The sequence below is a fragment of the Sciurus vulgaris genome, assembly GCF_902686455.1.
Source record: "Sciurus vulgaris genome assembly, chromosome: 4".
Classification (NCBI taxonomy): domain Eukaryota; kingdom Metazoa; phylum Chordata; class Mammalia; order Rodentia; family Sciuridae; genus Sciurus; species Sciurus vulgaris.
Genome location: NC_136464.1, coordinates 37,796,758 through 37,815,375, shown reverse-complemented (window position 1 = coordinate 37,815,375; position 18,618 = coordinate 37,796,758). Strand labels below are relative to the sequence as shown.

The window sequence follows — 18,618 nt, the reverse complement described above, 5'->3', positions numbered from 1 at the left end:
TATAAATTCTTGTGTGTAGATCCAAGTTTAGCAATCATTATCTTTAAAAAATATGAGATTAGCCAATAATGAAATGTTGGATATATTCAGGGTGAATGAACACCACAGAGTTTTTGGAGTGCTGAAGACTTTAGTTCACTTTTATAAAGAAAAAAATAAAGCAATGGCTTATTCAAGACCCAATTTAAACAATCTCATAAATACTTTTCCTCAATATATAATATTCTGACAAGCAGAAATACTTTATGTATATTTCACATTTTATCTCACAGAATGTTAACAGATGTATTCAAAGATTGAGGTTTGGTAATAGTCATTTTTATTCCTTTATCAATTACATTCTTAAGTGAAACTTTTTAAAAATGCTAGTGGATAGTGAGGAATAGTGACTACTAGTACATCTTGGTGCATTGCAGTGATTCTTCATGATACATCAGTTTTGCCTATCAGACTTTGTGCAGATGTCACCACAATGAAAATACAGATATTGGCTTTGTTTTATTATGAAATCATATTGGAGGTCCAGAATTCAGTCCCTAACACTCAAAAAAATTAATTCAAATTATTCTGAAATGATAAAAATGGTCTTAGGGATCCATAAGGGGTCCCTACCACAGGGATTACATCTGCAGGGATCTATCTAGACCACATTTTGAGAGCAAATACCAGAGGGCATTACAACACTAAATTGAGAAGCTCCAATTACAACATTTAATTTAAACTATGTAACTTTTATTTACCTTTTTATCGAGTAATGCATGGTATGGGAAAATTAAGTTGTATCTGTGTTCTTTAAAATACCTCATGTTTTCTTAATAGTCTGATTCAAGCTATCAAATTATTTAGACTTGTTTGTCTTTAAGTCTTTAAAACCATACTGTTTTGAATATTTTTTTCTGCATATTTATGTTTGGTAAGACTTATTAGATATATTTGAGAAAGAAAAAAATTGTGACTAAATAGTTTTAATACATTTTAAAAAATCATTTTAGGCAGGCATTCCAGACCCTCCAAACATGTCAGAAGAATTAATCCAATTGAAAGCAAAAGAGCGACACTTTTTGGAACAGTTGTTAGACGGGAAAAAGTTAGAAAATTATAAAATTCCAGTACCAATCAATGCTGAACTAAGAAAATATCAGCAGGTAAGTTGTATATTTATGTTGTAAATAGAAATAGTTATATTTCCTCTTCAATATACCTTGAAGAATTTTTTAAATCAACCTCGTAAAATCTGTGTTCAGTGTCTCATACCCATTTATTTATCTTTTGCTTATATAAAGATTTTTGGTCTGTGCAAACATGTTTTTTGTAAGAAAAAAATTTTATGATCCATTCAAATTTATAATTTTTCCTTCTAACTTTACAGGATGGTGTGAACTGGTTGGCATTTCTTAATAAATATAAATTGCATGGAATTCTGTGTGATGACATGGGCTTAGGAAAAACTTTACAGTCCATCTGCATTCTAGCAGGAGATCATTGTCACAGGTAATTTAAAATTTTAGTTTAAACTAAGATTTCTAGATTCTGAGAAATATAAACAGGCTGGTAAGTTTGTTGTGTTTTGCTTTGTAAAGGGCCCAGGAATATGCAAGATCAAAACTGGCAGAATGTATGCCACTTCCTTCCTTGGTGGTTTGTTCCACCAACATTAACAGGTCACTGGGTGGATGAAGTAGGTAAATTTTGCTCCAGAGAGTATCTCAATCCCTTGCACTATACTGGACCTCCCACTGAACGAATAAGGTAAGAGTTATACAACAGAAATATGTTTAATCCTCTTGTAGTTTGAAAGAGTAAAATTTATTTAAAAATGAATTCTATTTAGGTCTTTTAGTGATAAGATCGAAAATCACTCATTTAAGAAAGGTGAGTGTACTTTGGGAAGATATCATCAGTGAAGGTTATCAAAATTCAGGTATTTTAAACCATTGTACAATCAGCTGGACTAAGTATTGGAGCTGGGGAGCTATCTGGAACCAAGTTAGTTCTGTATGCTCCTTTGAGAAGTCTTGTTACCATAGTACTCTTCTTGCTGCTTCTATTATGTTTTCATTCTTTACCTACTTCTGTAAGAATTCCCCTTTGCACTGTCCTCCTTCTTCCTTCCCTTTTCTCAAAGATGCTTTTGGTTCACAGTAATTGCTCTAACTACTCCACTGCCATTTCAGCACTAGAGTTCTTATTGCTTTACCCCCTTGCTGTTAATTAGTACACCTCTTCATGTTTCTAACTATAAATTTTGAAGATTGGAAGTTCATTTATTTCATTTTATCTTGTAAAGCTTGGCTAGTCATAGGTTGCTGATTAAACCATAGCCTTGGCTGCCCTTCTGTATTAACAGCTGACATTAAATAAAGTTATGAAAAATTTTGACCAGGGATTATTGTAAGCACTTTTATATTTATGTAAAGTTGTATATTCACTGTATGCGATAACACTTTTCCATTTAGAGATATAGAGTTTAAGGCCTGGGTCCAAGATCATTCAGCTAAAAAAGGTGGGCAGAGTGAGGATTTGTACCCAGGCAGCTCAGAAGCTTGCACTTTTGAGCAATTTACTCTAAGTTAGAATTCATTGGCAAGTGCCCCTTGGTTAGAATTCATTGGCAAGTGCCCCTTGGTTAGAATTCATTGGCAAGTAATAACAATTCATTTCAAACTAGCTTAAGCAAACAGGAAAATTCATTCAGTATCTTGAGAATTTTAGGGATGAATTCTTGCTTCAGGCACATCTAGATTACTCTCATTTGCTCTTCCTCCCCAGTTTATTATATTGATCTCTGCTGAACTTCAGTCTACTGTTAGTGGAAAGGTGACCATGGGAAGAACTAGTTAGTTAGCTCTTTTAGTGACATTGTCCCAGTTTGACAACTATAGTAAACAAATCTTCCCTCTCCTGTCAGGAATATATCAATACTAGACATGACTGACTGGCCTGTTTGGATTATATTTCCAAACCAACCTCTATGGCCAGAGGATAAAATATTGTGAATTGCTCAAGCTGATTCTGATATACTTCATCTTCTTGTTGATTATGGGAATATGTGATGATAACCCTCTGTATACCACACCACCCCCAGGACCACTTGGAATGGTTTAAAAAAAAAAAAAAAATACCCCCACAGAAGAGATGTTGGCAAATCAAGTTTAAAATGCCCACCACATTTTGAATCAAGTGTTCATCTCTTTTCTCATCAAACTGAATAGAGTAACAAGACCACATCATAAGGAGACTAGCATCTCATATGTAGAGACTAAGCAGAAGGGTTTAATAGGCATACTGAAGCAGATTGAAATATTTAATATAATGGTAATTGTAGTTTTACTATTAAATTTACATTTAAAACTTGAATTTTCCTAATTTTTTTCCTAATTTTCCTAATTTTTTTTCCCTTTTTTAAATGAAGGTTACAGCATCAAGTAAAAAGGCATAATCTGATAGTGGCTTCATATGATGTTGTGAGGAATGACATAGATTTTTTTAGGTAAGAATTAAAATATTTTTCTTTAGAGAAATATTATCAAATATGAAGAAACTTCATATTTTCCTGCTTTTGAGATTCTTCATATAGTTCCTAACATACGGTAAAATATTCTAAAATTTTCTATTTATTCTCCCTTAGAAATATTAAATTTAACTACTGTATTCTTGATGAAGGCCATGTCATCAAAATGGAAAAACAAAATTGTCAAAAGCAGTAAAACAACTGACTGCTAATTATAGGATTATTCTTTCTGGAACCCCAATCCAGGTAATTATTTACTGTTCTTCCTATTTTCTTTCTGAAAAACATTTAACAAGTAGAGAGTAGGCTTGGCAATTGTCAGTGAATTAATGAAAGGATATGTTTAATTTATAGGGAGGATAATTATTTTCTGGTAATTATGTTGTTTTTGCTGTGTGTGTGTGTGTGTGTGTGTGTGTGTGTGTTGCTGGGGATTGAACCTAGGGTCTTGTGCATGTGAGGCAAGTACTCTACCAACTGAGCTTTGTCCCCAGCCCCTATGTCGTTTTTATAATGATTCATTTGGAATATAGCAGTAATATAGCAGTATCTGAACAGACCAGGATTTAAAGGTCATATTTAAAATGTAATTTTAGGCTATGTAAATACAAATCTTGTGTCCAAGTATGAAAGATGTCAGACTCTACTCCAAACTGACAATTCTCCTTCTGTAGTATAACACTGCAATCTGATTTAATATTGAAAAGCTAGAACCAATTGAGAAAATGAATCATTATATAATGAATGTATGAATATCTGATATCAGGAGGCAGTTGAAGGGAAACAATTGTAAAAGTTTATCTTGAAAAAGGAAAGAGATGGGTGAATACACAGGTATCTTCATGTACTTTTGAAAGATTCCATTGTTGGAGTTGGTTGCAAATATTCATATCTAGCCTGGATAACCAACTCCTCTGATAGGAAAATATCCTTGATTATTTCCAATCAGTGGGAGAGTGAACACCAAGTGGTCAAAGAGATTCCTCCTGACTCTAAAAATTGGTAGTTCTTCATTACTTTTTGTTTGAATTTATTTTTGGTGATTATTATAAGGGTTGGGGTTTTGTTCATTAAGTGAACACTACAGATTTTAATAACCATGAGACAAACTTGTCAGAAGTTTTTTAGGTACATTTAAAAGGGAAAAGAAGACTCAGTAGGCTTGAATTATCGAATTTTGTTTTTCTTCAATTTAAAGTCTTATAAAAATATCACAGTAGTTTTAAATAATTGTGTTACTTGGTTCAGACATCAGAAGTTTTTTGGATTTTGTCTAGTTAAAGGCCCTCTTTCTTCCCCCTTCTCCATTTAAACAGTTTTACTCTGCTGTCAGGTGGGTTTCTCCACTGAAGAGCCTGAGTGGGATTAGAAGGGTATGCATATGGGAGGGCAGAACAGCTGGTGACCCAGAGCCTGAGCAAGATGACGGGCTTTTGGAAGGGGGAGTTAAGGGAAAGGGAACAATGGAATTCACATCTGGGAAAGCATCCAAAATGGTAAAAATGCTGATTCCCCACTCCCCACAACCCAGTAAAACTTCAAACAGTAGATTTGGAAAGAACCTATGCTTTTGCTTCATGACTCATAAATACTGGGTGGACTTGACATTATAATTAAACTATTATAGGTTTTCTTTGTTGAAGACATGGTATTTGTTGGCCAAGTTCCTTAAATCTTGCTGTTAATGTGGGTATCAAAGATAAACTAAAAAAAATCAAAAATTTTCTGCTGTTCTATTTTACTGCTTCATGGGTGCTAGCAGTAGCGTATAAACACTGTGGACCTAGTCTAATCTGATGGAGAAGACTAGATTTCCCCCAAATAGGATGGAATATTTTCTCCAAGGATACTGATCTGAAAATAGATTTGTACCATACACTTAAAAAATGGAACATTAACAAAAGCCCACTATGATGACACAAATGGGAGATAATCACCACATTCTTAAGTGTCAGGAAATGAGCCCAGTACAAAAAATAATCAGAATTCCTTTTTTTATATTAAGAACAATGTTTTGGAGCTGTGGTCGTTGTTCGATTTCCTCATGCCAGGATTTTTGGGTACTGAACGCCAGTTTGCTGCTCGATATGGTAAACCTATATTAGCAAGTAGAGATGCTCGAAGTTCCAGTAGAGAACAAGAAGCAGGTATGAAAGAGATTTAATTATAGAGCCTATGTTAGTGATTGTAATTAATTCCTAACTTTTAAAAAGTCATTTTCTCTTGTTATTTACAGGTGTTCTTGCAATGGATGCACTGCATCGCCAAGTCCTGCCATTTCTTTTGAGAAGAATGAAAGAAGATGTTTTACAGGATCTCCCACCTAAAATTATTCAGGATTATTATTGTACTCTTAGTCCTCTCCAGGTTAGGAATCTGGTGATTGTGCTTATTAGCAAAATGTCTTCTATAAACTACAAGTATTGAGCAAAGGGGTTTAGTCTTTTTTTTATCACTCAAATATAGGTTTGACTTCCCTACCTTTAGGAACACTGTTTCAAATAGATATAAATAAGGGTAACTGAATCTGTCTAATTATATGGATATGAGTTTAGATGTGTGCACTTAGAATTTAGCATAAGAACAAAATCCAGTGTCATAGTTGCATTCTTAAATGTCTAGTTAATTGAAGAGGTTGCAAGGTTAAATTGATGAAGAAATATAATAGTCCCTTCTTATCCGTGGAGGATACATTCGTTCCAAGACCTCCTATGGATACCTGAAAACCACAAATAGTACTAAAACCTACGTATACTGTGTTTTATTCATACTATAGATCTGAGCATATGATTTCTTCTTCTTTCCTCATTAAGAGCTTTCACCTTTTTCACTCAAAGATATGACTGCTTTTTTCATATCCAAATTGTCAGTATTGCTATTCTTGTGCTTTGGGGACATTATTAAGTTAAATAAGTATTTTTGGAACACAGACTTTGTGATGCCATGGCACTTGATCTGATAATGGAGATGTAACTAAGTGACTAATGAGCAGGTAGTGTTTATGCTCTACAACAGGGTAATTCACATCCCTAGCAGAACAGAGTGGATGGTGCAAGGTTTCATCACACTACCTGGAATAGCACATTTTAAAATGTATGAATTATTTCTGGAATTTTCCATTTAATATTTTTAGACATAGATCATTGAAATAACAACAAAACCATGGATTGGGGGGCTACTATAAACCAGTGTTTGTTAGGGCTAAAAAATCTGCTTATGAATGTTGATGTCATCCTCACAGTAGCATTATAGTTATTGTTAATCCCCATTTTGCAAGTAAGGAAAGCAAAGTTCAGGAAAATTAAGCAACTTACCTGTAGTCATAGAGTTCAAATATATCAGGGCTGAGTTTCAAACCTTGGTGAGTGGGACTTTATCATCTTTGAAATATTGAACATTTCCCATTAATGGTACAGATTAAATTTGTTTTCTGCATAGTTCTGATTTTTATCAGAGGACTTTATTGTGAACCTTTTCTTACACTTTTCTAAGAATGTAAATGGAAACTGTCACTTGACAGTAAGATATGGCTTCTTAGTTATCTGTTTGAATGTTCACTGTACACTCAAGTATGCATCCATCTATTTCTGGTCAAATGAATGGAAGATACATCTAGAAACCTTTACTTACCTCCCTTGCCTCTAGTGTATAAACAACCTGTTCGCTAGTGTTGATAAATTTGACTTGGTTTAGTGGGCAGGATACTAGTCTGGAAGCTGAGAGCTCCATGATTCTTCTGTACCTCATCTCGCTGGTCTTCCGTTCTTTCATTTGCAAAACTTGGGCTAATTACATTTGTGCAATTTAAAAAAGATGCTCTATGGAAGAAAAATCTCTGGTGATACACTGGTGGTGATGCTATAACATATGCATATAACACATTTGAAAGCTCCAGAGAGAAGTGACATTTTGGCTTTGTTTAGCATTCTCAGGTTTTAATTGTTTGAATTCTGTTCTTTAGCCCTCTAGATTTTATTCCCTTTTACATTATTTTAGTATGTACCGTGCAGGAGCCCAGACCCCAAAGGTTATACTTTAAACTTGATAAGAGTTCCCTTTTTAAGCTAGTGGTAACACTCTTTTCACATTTCATCTTGAAATCTACTTAATAGGGTCTCAATCACATAACTTTATATTTAAGGAAGAATTTTTTCATTTATTCGTAAGGGTTCAGGTTCTCTTTTATTAGTATTTATTTTCCTAAACAATAGGAAAACTGAATATAGGACTATTTGACTAGTATTTTTAATGCTTTAACAACCAAACTTAATATGCTTTTTCTAAATGTAAATTTAAAGGAATTTACCCAAGATGGAGTAGATAATCTATAATATCAGTAGCGAATTGTAGATAATTTTTTTCCTTCATGAGGGTTTATTATATACTTAACTGTTTTCATGGGGGCAATTGTACAGGTTCAGCTCTATGAAGATTTTGCCAAATCTCGTGCCAAGTGTGATGTTGATGAAACAGTTTCTTCAGCTGCACTTTCTGAAGAAACTGAAAAACCAAAGCTTAAAGCTACAGGCCATGTATTCCAGGTATAGTTTATCTAGTCTACTTTTTTTTAAATGTTAAAGACTATTTTTAAATGGGACAGTTTTTATACAGAACACTAAAATATGAGTTTAAATCTTTTTCAGTATTGCATATAAACCAAAATAGGTCAAAGTACCTATTTATTTAGAAAATAATATTAAATGTACAAAATGTAATATGTTTGCATATTGCATACAAAGAAGGGTTTTAGAATTAAGAATCTTTCCCACCAGATGTGATGGTGCATGCCTGTAATCCCAGAGGCTAGGGAGTCTGAGGCAGGAGGATCACGAGTTCAAAGCCAGCTTTAGCAACTTAGCGCTAAGCAAATCAGTGAGCCCCTGTCTCTAAATAAAGGGCTGTGGCTCAGTGGTTAAGTGCCCCTGAGTTCAATCCTCAGTACCAAAAAAAAAAAAAAAATTTCCCATTCCAAAACTACCACATGGCAATAACTTTTCTAAGCTCTAGAATTAAAGCAGTAGACAATGGGCTGTGGGTATAGCTCAGTAATAAAGTGCTTACCTAGCACATAGCATGTATGAGGGCCTGGATTTGATCCCTAGCACCTTAAAAACGAATAAAATCAGCGGACAAAACAGACTCTCCCTTGTAGAGACAGCAAAATACATATTATTTAAGAGAAAATTTAAAAATAAAGCAGAGAGTGGGACTTTATACAGGAGTTCAGGGTAGCTTATGGTTTTTAATTAGAGGAGTCAGGGCCTTCCTGAGAAAGTGACATTGAAGCAGAGATCTGAAGGAGAATTAAGGCATGCAGATAGGTGTGGGGAGGTGATTCTAGGCAGAAGATAGAAAAGTCTTGAGACAGATCATGTCTCATGTGCTTGACAGACTAGTAAAAGAAAAAGAAGTGGTAAGTGTCAGCCCATTTTTTTCTTTACCTCTTGAACTGTTCCACCATGCAAAATCAATTATTGTGGCATTTTTAAAAACAGGAGAGGGACGAGGTGGTTGTGAAGACTTAATTCCTCTCCCACACAATTTTTATCATAGTGCTCAGCAATGTTGAGCCTTGTCAGTAGAGCTTACCAATACAAAACCTGTGTTAAAGGTGAGACTCAAATCATAAGCCAAGTAAAAGGCAGAAGAAAAAGAACGTGGTTGAATTAGAGAAGAAACCCTATAGTATTCTGTTTCTCAGTCACCTAGCTTCACTTTCCTGCCCCCACCACCACACCTATTGAATTAGAATGCTTTCTAGTTAGACTAGGGAGAGGCTTGCAGGTTTATAAGATCCTCAAAAAAATTTATACTCACAAAAGTTTGAGAAATCCTTCTTTAGAAAATGAATATTGGTTCTAGAAGCATCTGTCTACATTATCGGCACTTTAAGTGTGAAAGAGTTTTAAAAGAGCTGATGAGTAAGACATTTTCTTTGCCATGAGAAGCTCATTGTTTAGTTGTGGAGGCAGACATAAACAATACAATGTTTTCAAATTACAAATTGCATTCTTAGAAATACACAAACTGTACAAGAACTATGAATGAGACATTTGAATGGGTTCTTGAAGAATGAGTAGGGAGTTTTCCAAGAAAAAAAGGCTATATATATATAGTTGGATTAACAAAATACATAAGTAAACTTTCATGGTATGTGAAATGGACTATGTATACTTTTTCCCTCTTAAAGGCATTACAATACTTACGTAAACTGTGCAACCATCCAGCATTAGTCTTAACACCTCAACATCCAGAGTTCAAGAGCACTACTGAAAAACTGGCAGTTCAGAATTCTTCTCTTCATGATATTCAACATGCTCCTAAACTCTCAGCTTTGAAACAAGTATGTATATCTTTTAATGATAAGATATGTTCCTGATGTATAACACTAGGTAGATTTGCTTTTCCCAAAGATTATTGATGCATTCACCATTTATGTATAAATTTGGCTTAATTTTTTTATATAGCTCTTTTTGAAAACTGTATGCTTTTTAAACTATTTTTAAGTGTGCAGTTTTGTGACATTAATTACATTCATAGTGTTATACAGTCATCACCACCATCCATATTTCCATCATCCAGAAACTCTGTGCCCATCACTTTCCCTTCTCCTAGCACCATGCAGTCTTTAACCCATTGTGTTCCATCATCTCAGATGTGGAAAACCTATCGAAATGTTAAATTGAAGTCTGGGGATATAGCTCAGTGATAGAATGCTTGACTACCATGCATTCCCAGAACTGGGGAAAAAAAAAAAAAAACATATATATATATATATATATACACACACACACACACACACACACACACACCACTTATGATCACTTTGAAATAAATGGTTTTTGAATTCTTTTGAGAAAAGTAACTGGTATATGAGTAGAACATTTGAAAATATGTATTTTTTTCACATATAGTGGATAAAGATTACATAAGCTCTAGATTGTGATTTCCAGCCTATTTTAATGCACCTGTGTCAATTTCATTGAAATACAGAATTAAAAACTTAGTGGGTTAATCTATTTTGTATATCTGTGAATTTACTTATTTTAAATATGTCATACAATTATAATCATATAATATTTGTCCTTTTTGACAGGCTTATTTCACTCGCTGTAATATTTTAAAGATTTTTCCATGTTGTAAGATATATAGGTACTTCATTTTATTTGTGCATTTATGGGTTGATTCATGAGTTGATATTTGGTTGTTTCTGCCTTTTGGCTATTCTGAATAATGCTATAGTGAACATTGGCTTACAACTATCTTGAATGCACTGCATCATTTAGGGTACAGGAAATATAAAAGATCTGTGGCAGTATGCTATTAAAGGGGGACTCTTGTCAGGAATCCAGGATCTAGCAATATGCTTTTGGTTCTCTCCAATGTAGTTGCTTCATTATGTATTCTTCACTCTTTCTTTTTTTCATAATCTTTTATGAGCCATTTTGCCTGGGGCATCTTCTTTGTTATTACTTTCACTAAACACTTATTGAGGCTCCAGTGAGCTTCAGAGAACTAAGGAGAAGTGAGAAATCCTCGTTAGATGTGACCTCCTAAAGAGGTGACCAAGGAACTCTTTAAGTCTGAGCACCTAAAAAACTAGTTCCAGAGGTTTAAGGGTGACAGATTACAGCCCAGAGAACTAATCTCAAAAATACTTGTCACAGTGAGAATTGTTGTCTGCTTGATTGAGCACCTAATGATTTCTTTTTCCAAGTTGCTGTTGGACTGTGGTTTGGGAAATGGCAGCACTTCAGAGAGTGGCACAGAGTCTGTTGTGGCCCAGCACAGGATACTGATCTTCTGTCAGCTTAAAAGTATGCTTGATATAGTAGAACATGACCTGCTGAAACCTCACCTGCCCTCTGTCACTTATTTGAGATTAGATGGCAGCATACCTCCTGGTCAGAGACATTCCATTGTTTCCCGGTAAGTGGCTCCCAAAACTGTTAATATAAATCAGGGTATAGTATATGCATTATTACTTATGTAGAAGTTTGCCTTGTGAGGTATTTTCATTGGTTAAATATCTGCAAATGTTTTCTTATTATATAATTGAACCCAAACAAATCCTTTTTAAATACAAGAATATAGAAATACAATTCAATAAATGAAAAAGTATATTAAGAAAGAACTCTGAAAAGCATGGAATAAATTTAAGAGAATTCTTTCTCCTTTACATTTTTAGGGACTTAGGTGGGAGGAAGCAAAAAAGTGACTTAGCTAAAGTCTCCATTCTGATTCCTCTTGGAAGTTGGCCCATTCAGGAAGCAGAATTGGTGTGGCCTGCTTCAAAAATCTCAGTATTGCTTTTCTAAAAAATGCATATTCCTGGTTTCTTTCCCAAGTCTGCTGACTTTGGGCATTTTTAACAAGTCTAAAAGATTGTTAGGCACAATACAGTTAGAGATCCATTGGGGGGGGGGGGGGGTTTGGAGGGAGACCAACCAGGTGTGACACCTGATTCTACTATTTAAACAGTGCTTCCACTCCCTCTAAAATAGAAATAATGGTAATACCCTTACAGAGCTATACTGTATTAACATAACAATAATAAAGTTGAAAGCTCATTGTTGACTCATTTAAGAATGTAATGGTGATTTGGGAGTTGCTATTTTTAAAGTTAATGACATTAGATTTTCTTTTTCCTAGAAACTGCTAGATGTCCTTCATCAATATTTTCGAGGGCTAGTAAAATAGTAGCAACCTCCCACAGGCTCATCTTCTACCCTCCCTGAATGAAGTAACCCGTTCCCCACACTTCTGTCTCTGGATTTTATCTTATTTATATTTAGTGTTCTAGTTTTATAACTTAGTCTTTATCTTTTATAAAATACAATTTAGTTGGCCTTATTATATTGTGTATGAAATTTGTGACAGTATAGAATGGATTGTTTCTACCAAAGATATTTATGTGTTTTAAAAGAGGTTATTTTCATCTCAGATTATAGAAATAACCACGTAACAGTGTTTTCATTTGTTTTCTTTAATTTTTATTAAACCATTTCTCTAATAAGAGCCTTAGTAAGAAATGTACTAATTTTATTTTTTGATATCTATACTTTTAGGTTTAACAATGATCCATCCATAGATGTTCTCTTACTTACAACTCATGTTGGTGGCCTGGGGCTTAACTTGACAGGCGCTGATACAGTAGTATTTGTGGAGCATGACTGGAATCCCATGCGAGATCTACAAGCTATGGACCGGGCCCATCGCATTGGGCAGGTAAAAGTCACCTTTCATATACATGTGTTACCTGGTGCCCTGGGGAAAATACTCCCCCACACTGCCCCCTGCCATCAACAAAAAAGACAGGAAGATTTGGTTCAAGCTCTTGCTCTGGTGTTAACAAGTGGTGTGGTCTTTGATAAGTCACTTGACTCTTTGTAGTACCATTTCCTTCTGCATTAAATGAGGTGCTGGACTAAGAAAACCTGGTCACTGTCCCTCCCTAATAGTCTATGACTCTTGCATAGATTTTGAACTCGTGGAGCCAGACCAAAAAAAAAAAATCCAGTCTGAATTTGCATATACGAATATGTAACAATTCCCATCATATATACAAATATAATGCACCAATCAAAAAATATGGAAAGAGAAAAACAGAAGTGCTTAGGATAAGCCCCCTGACTTGGTAAACCACAGAACCTATCAGCTTGTACTACAATTGCTTAATTGTTTTTCTCATTTAGAAACGCGTAGTTAATGTTTACCGATTAATAACCAGAGGAACATTGGAAGAGAAAATAATGGGTTTGCAGAAATTCAAGATGAACATAGCTAATACCGTTATTAGCCAAGAGAATTCTAGTTTGCAGAGTATGGGAACTGATCAACTTCTTGATCTCTTTACTCTTGATAAGGTAGGAAACTTGCACAATGTGTTTTATGTTCAATGTATTCACAGGTTTCCTGGTATTTTGTGGTTGTGAGGATAAAATATATATAAGCAGTTAAGATACTTAAAGTAGATTCTCAGTAAATAGTAGCCATTATTGTTACAGTTGATAGAATCAGTGTATCCGATTACAGTTCATAATCAAAAGGGTGCACCAACTGGAAATATTAGTCTTAGTATACAAAACTGATAGTATTGAATTTTAAAACCTTCACCCTTCACAAGCTCAGAAAAATCAGCTGCATACTCAGTATAAATTGTGGTTGGAAGTGACCTTTAATGTGGGCAGAAGCCACAGTGGGCAAGTCTGCAGCTTGCCCTGGGAGGCACTGTGCATTTTCATAAGCCCTTCTGCACTCTTGCCAGTCATCTCAAAAACATTTTGGATAGCCACTGAATCAGAGATGTTGAGAGCTGCATAAACAGACCTGCACTCTGCCTAAAACCAAGCCCGAGACAGAGATAGGCCACATGAAGTCACCCACAGACCCCCAAATATGACACACAATGCCGGGTGTCAGGCACTGACTTTCAGGCTGGTTTGTTATGTAGCCTTTTTTGCAGCTCAAATAAAGGAATTCTTAATATTTTGCAAAAAAAATTTATAAAAAATGGCCTTTTATAATGAAATTAAATTGTAATAACAGAATTGTAGCATTCAAGCCTCAGATATTCTTTATGTTAAACCACATGTGCAGTAGTATGTCTAGTTCTGGGTGCTGCATTTTAGTGGTAACAAATTAGTCCCAGATTGTCAGAATGGAGAAAGCTCTTCAATCTTATCCTGGGAGGTAAAGTTGAAAGAATGAGTGATATCTAACCTAAAGATACATGTATACCTGTCTTCAAATAGTTTTTACTCTGTTTAAAGAAAATTATTCTTATGGGTGACTTTCACAAATGAAACTAGGCTCAGGATATTCCGGGGAAATGAGCTATTGCCTAAAGGCCACTTTGGAGACAATTGGAAGATTTTGAAAATGGGCTATATATTAGAACGTTTTAATACATCACTGTTAAAATTCCTTCATCTAATTTTGTTATGTAAGAGAATGTCCGTGTTTTAGGACTATATGTGGATTCCTATCTAAGGATAAAGGGAAGGGGGAAAAAAAATTTAACAGTGTATCTGACTAATGCAAACAAGGGGCTACGAGCAGAGAATGACAAAAGAAATGCGATGAAATTACTATATATTCTTGATAATGCTGTTATAATTCTTCCATAATTTCAAAACTTTTTCCCCAATACAAACTATAAATGTTAAAATTATGAGTGCTGTAGGAAAATCGAATGGGCTATCTTTAGAAGTCATGGACTTCCCTATTACATGAAATGTTCAACTCTAATGAAGTGCAGTGTTAGGAGCAAATGTGATAATTAAAGCAAAGTATAATGTCTGAAGTTAATAATCTTTCATTTTATGTTTCTGCCAATTTTTCTTAAGGATGGCAAAGCAGAAAAAGCTGATACCTCAACTTCTGGTAAAGCAAGTATGAAATCAATTCTTGAAAACCTGAGTGATCTTTGGGATCAAGAGCAATATGATTCAGAATACAGCCTTGAAAATTTTATGCATTCTCTCAAGTAACTATCAAATATTGTAAATGCAATTGCTGCTAGTTCAGTTACATTTCTGCTGATATTCAGCAAAATTTCTAAGTTTATGGTGAACTTTTAACTCAATGTGTAAATAGATCTGAAGAATATCCAGCATAATGCTGGCTCTTGTTTCACTGGGGGGAACAAGTTATTCTCAAATATTTGCACTGTATTAAATTTAAATGTTAATGTGAAATCGTTTAAATTTTACATGCTGAATAGCTGCAGAGCAGAGGAACCAAACCAGGTTTACATGTGCTACTTAGGAGGTGTTCTTACAGGGCACAAGCCTCCTCTTTCTATAGAGTCACTTTGTACAGGATGATATCCATGAGTACTTCCATGTTCATGTACATTTTTCCTTTTAAATGGAACTTGTTTTTATAGCTGATTAAAGAATAGGGCTTTTTTGTATAAAAGCCTTAATGAGCCATAATTATAAGAATATAAAAATAAGTACTAAAATATTAGTCAATCTTAGAATATGAAAATGTTTAGACAATGAATTGAACCAGGCCCTTGGTGAAAACCTTTATATATTTAACACAGACACATAGTGTTTTTCAAGTCTTTAACATCATTTTGTCAACTTTTAAAATATAATAACTATTCTAAATGCAGGTACTGGTATATTTAAGGCTACCATAACATCCTATTAAGAGGGTGTGTTTGTTTTTTTAATTTATCTAATGGCTAGGATATAGCCAGATTCAAAGAACATATGTACTCAATAGGTTTCAGTCATATATATATATATAATATATATTTTGTAACTATGAACATATACAGTTTTCCAAAAGTAGATTTTACACTGTTTAGAATTCTAAAACCTATGGTGAAGACTGTTTATTGTAGTAATGCATGATCGAAGCATAAAAGGGAGAGATAATTTATATACACAAACATACATGGATACTCATATCTATATGCACAAATGTGTCTATTCTGCACCCAAAAAGGTGCATGGTTTTGGCACTAAAATCATGTAGTTATACTGGGCAGCAATAATAATTGGGCATGAAGCTGATTGTGTTATAAGAGTGAGCTCAATAGTGAGGGTGGGTATATGTATATAGATATGCATGTATGTGTATGTATATAATTTTATAAATTTCACACAAATACATGCCTCTGTATACACATGTATGGGATATATTTGTGTATATACATATATATATATATGTACAGGTAATAAACATCCCCAAGGTTTGTGGCTGGCCATACATAGAGGCATCAGTTTAAAAACCATCAGACCTCAGCTGTACAATAACAAGTGTTTTGTTTAAAATTATTAAAGTTTTACTGTTCTGCAGCACTTAGACATGGACATCTACATGGACATCTGTCACATTTCAGTAGCTTTGACAACCATACTGTAACATTAAACCTAGCATTCCACAAGAGAATAAATATAAGATTTAAATTGTAAAATATATGCAATTGTGTGTTATTTGTAGGAAATGATCATTAAAATAATTAGTTCAGACCCACAGATTTTTTTAAAAAGCCGGATACTATCTTCATTATTTGAGATTCATATTTAAAATTAGAAGACCAAAAGGAAACTCATAACTTCATGTAAAATATCCAGTGTACTTAAGTTAAAATTTTTTATTAATGATTTATTTACTGTTTCCATAAAGCAGCTATTTAGCACAGCTCATAGCAATTGATAATTTCTAAGAATATGCAGGGAGCAATATCATTAAAGAGATAGTATAAGGGTAAGAAGAATTCATACCATCAGAACCAGAGTTAAAGTTTTCCCTGATTTGCTGATTTGAAAGGTCAGATAGAATTAGAAGTCAGATATTTAGGTAGTTTGAATTTTTAAAGAGTCTGAAAATATGCACGTGTAATTAGCAAAATGTTTCTAGAATAACTTTTTTTTTTTTTTTTTTTTGGTCCTGGGGATCCCAGGTATGCTCTACCACTGAGCTACAGTCCCAGCCCCTTTTTCTTTTGAGACAGGGTCTCGCTAAGTTGCTAAGACTAGCCTCAAACTTCTGATCCTCCTGCCTGTCAAGTGGCTGGGATTATAGGTGTGCACTACTGTGCCCAGCCCAGTATAAGTTATACCACTTTTAAAATCAGTTGAGTTATGAAATATTAAATGACATTTTTAAAAACAAGTCTACTTTGTAAGAACTAAGTATTTTTAAATGTCCCAGGCACAGTAGTACATCTTGAGAACAATGGAGGCTAGAGCTGGGGATATAGCCCAGTGGTACAGCACTTGCCTAGCAAGGAGGAAGGTCTGGGTTCCACCCCCAGCAGTGGGGTGGGGCGGAGCGGGGCAGGGATATCAACAGAGACTCCAGGAAATCTGAATTTAGTAATGAATGATATTTGCTGTCACTTTTGTGGCTATGAGATAAATGACTTTTAAATTGTGTGAATGTGGGAAATAAAGCAAGCTTGATAGAATGTTATTGCTATTTTAAGTTGAGTAACGGGTTCATAGATATTCATTGCACTGTTTCCCTATTTTTTTGTATGTTTATCATAGAAAACTGCAGTTAAGAATCTCAAATTCAGAGATTCTTATCACTAGTGTTTCCTGTAGGAAAATTTTTAAAAATTGGGGTTTGGGCTGTAATTTGTTTCTCATGTATATTTACACATTCATACTGTACATACATTTTATACTACAAACATTTATCAAAGAAATCTTTGTCTTTCAACAGAGCTTATCACAATGGTAACAAAGATGAAACTCTTTGATGTTGGGACTGAATTGCTGTAGTCTTAATCCTTTTGGATGGTTTATATAAATTTATTCCAAAAATAAATAATCCAGGGAAGCTAGTTGAGAATATAACCACTTAACAGGCAGAAGTAGAACTACAGGAACACAGAAGTTACAGAAAAGCAATACACATTCCATCACACGGTCTGTTCCAAATGTTTAATCTGAATACAGTCTTCTACCTTCTGTGGACCTCCTCAGTTTCCCAGAATACATGCAGATTATTAGAGCAATCTAAAATGAAGTCAATTGCAGGAACATCTGTTATCAAATAACACAACTCAGTGTGAATCAAAATAAAAACTTGAGTTATGTCTATTAATAGAAAATGTTTGCTATTCACACAAAGCACTGTCAATAATCATCTGAGAAAAGTTGCCTCCTGTTTCCAGAAAGCATTCCTATAAATCTCAGATAAATTCATTCAAACCAAATTCTATTGAATGTAAGGGAAGTAGGATCCTGGTCCCCCCAGAGGTAAGAGATTCACTCTCTATAAAAGCCACAAAGAGAGCTTGTATTCAAATGGTACTAGAACAACTATCCATGAAATAGAGTCATCTGCGAAAAATTAGAATCCCAGGCCTACAAAACAGGTAGGTTTAATGTCTGGATTTATACTAATGTATACTGTAGGAACCATAGCTCAAGAAAATAAAGGCAATTCTGGCATCCTGCATAAGAAAAACAATTTTTTTTTTTTTTTTTTTTTTTTTTTTTTTTTGGTACTGGGGATTGAGACTAGGGCCCCTCTATCACTGAGTTACATCCCAGGCCCTTTTATTTTTCATTTTGAGACAGGATCTTGGTAAATTGCTGAGGCTAGCTTTGATACTGCCTCAGCGTTCCAAGTCA

General features: G+C 34.4%; 1 protein-coding gene across 1 annotated transcript in view; it reads left to right on the top strand.

Annotated features, from left to right (window-relative positions):
- Window positions 1-18,378, top strand: part of BTAF1 (B-TFIID TATA-box binding protein associated factor 1) — a 97,373-nt gene extending 78,995 nt beyond the window's left edge. The window contains 15 exon segments of the mRNA XM_079138281.1: window positions 993-1,145; window positions 1,370-1,491; window positions 1,581-1,644; window positions 1,646-1,749; window positions 3,413-3,490; window positions 3,629-3,672; window positions 3,675-3,757; window positions 5,517-5,658; window positions 5,748-5,878; window positions 7,927-8,052; window positions 9,702-9,854; window positions 11,229-11,440; window positions 12,580-12,739; window positions 13,207-13,377; window positions 14,860-18,378. Coding sequence (XP_078994407.1) covers window positions 993-1,145; window positions 1,370-1,491; window positions 1,581-1,644; window positions 1,646-1,749; window positions 3,413-3,490; window positions 3,629-3,672; window positions 3,675-3,757; window positions 5,517-5,658; window positions 5,748-5,878; window positions 7,927-8,052; window positions 9,702-9,854; window positions 11,229-11,440; window positions 12,580-12,739; window positions 13,207-13,377; window positions 14,860-15,003 — 1,887 coding nt within the window. The 3' untranslated portion in view covers window positions 15,004-18,378.
- Window positions 18,379-18,618: the final 240 nt, after the last annotated feature.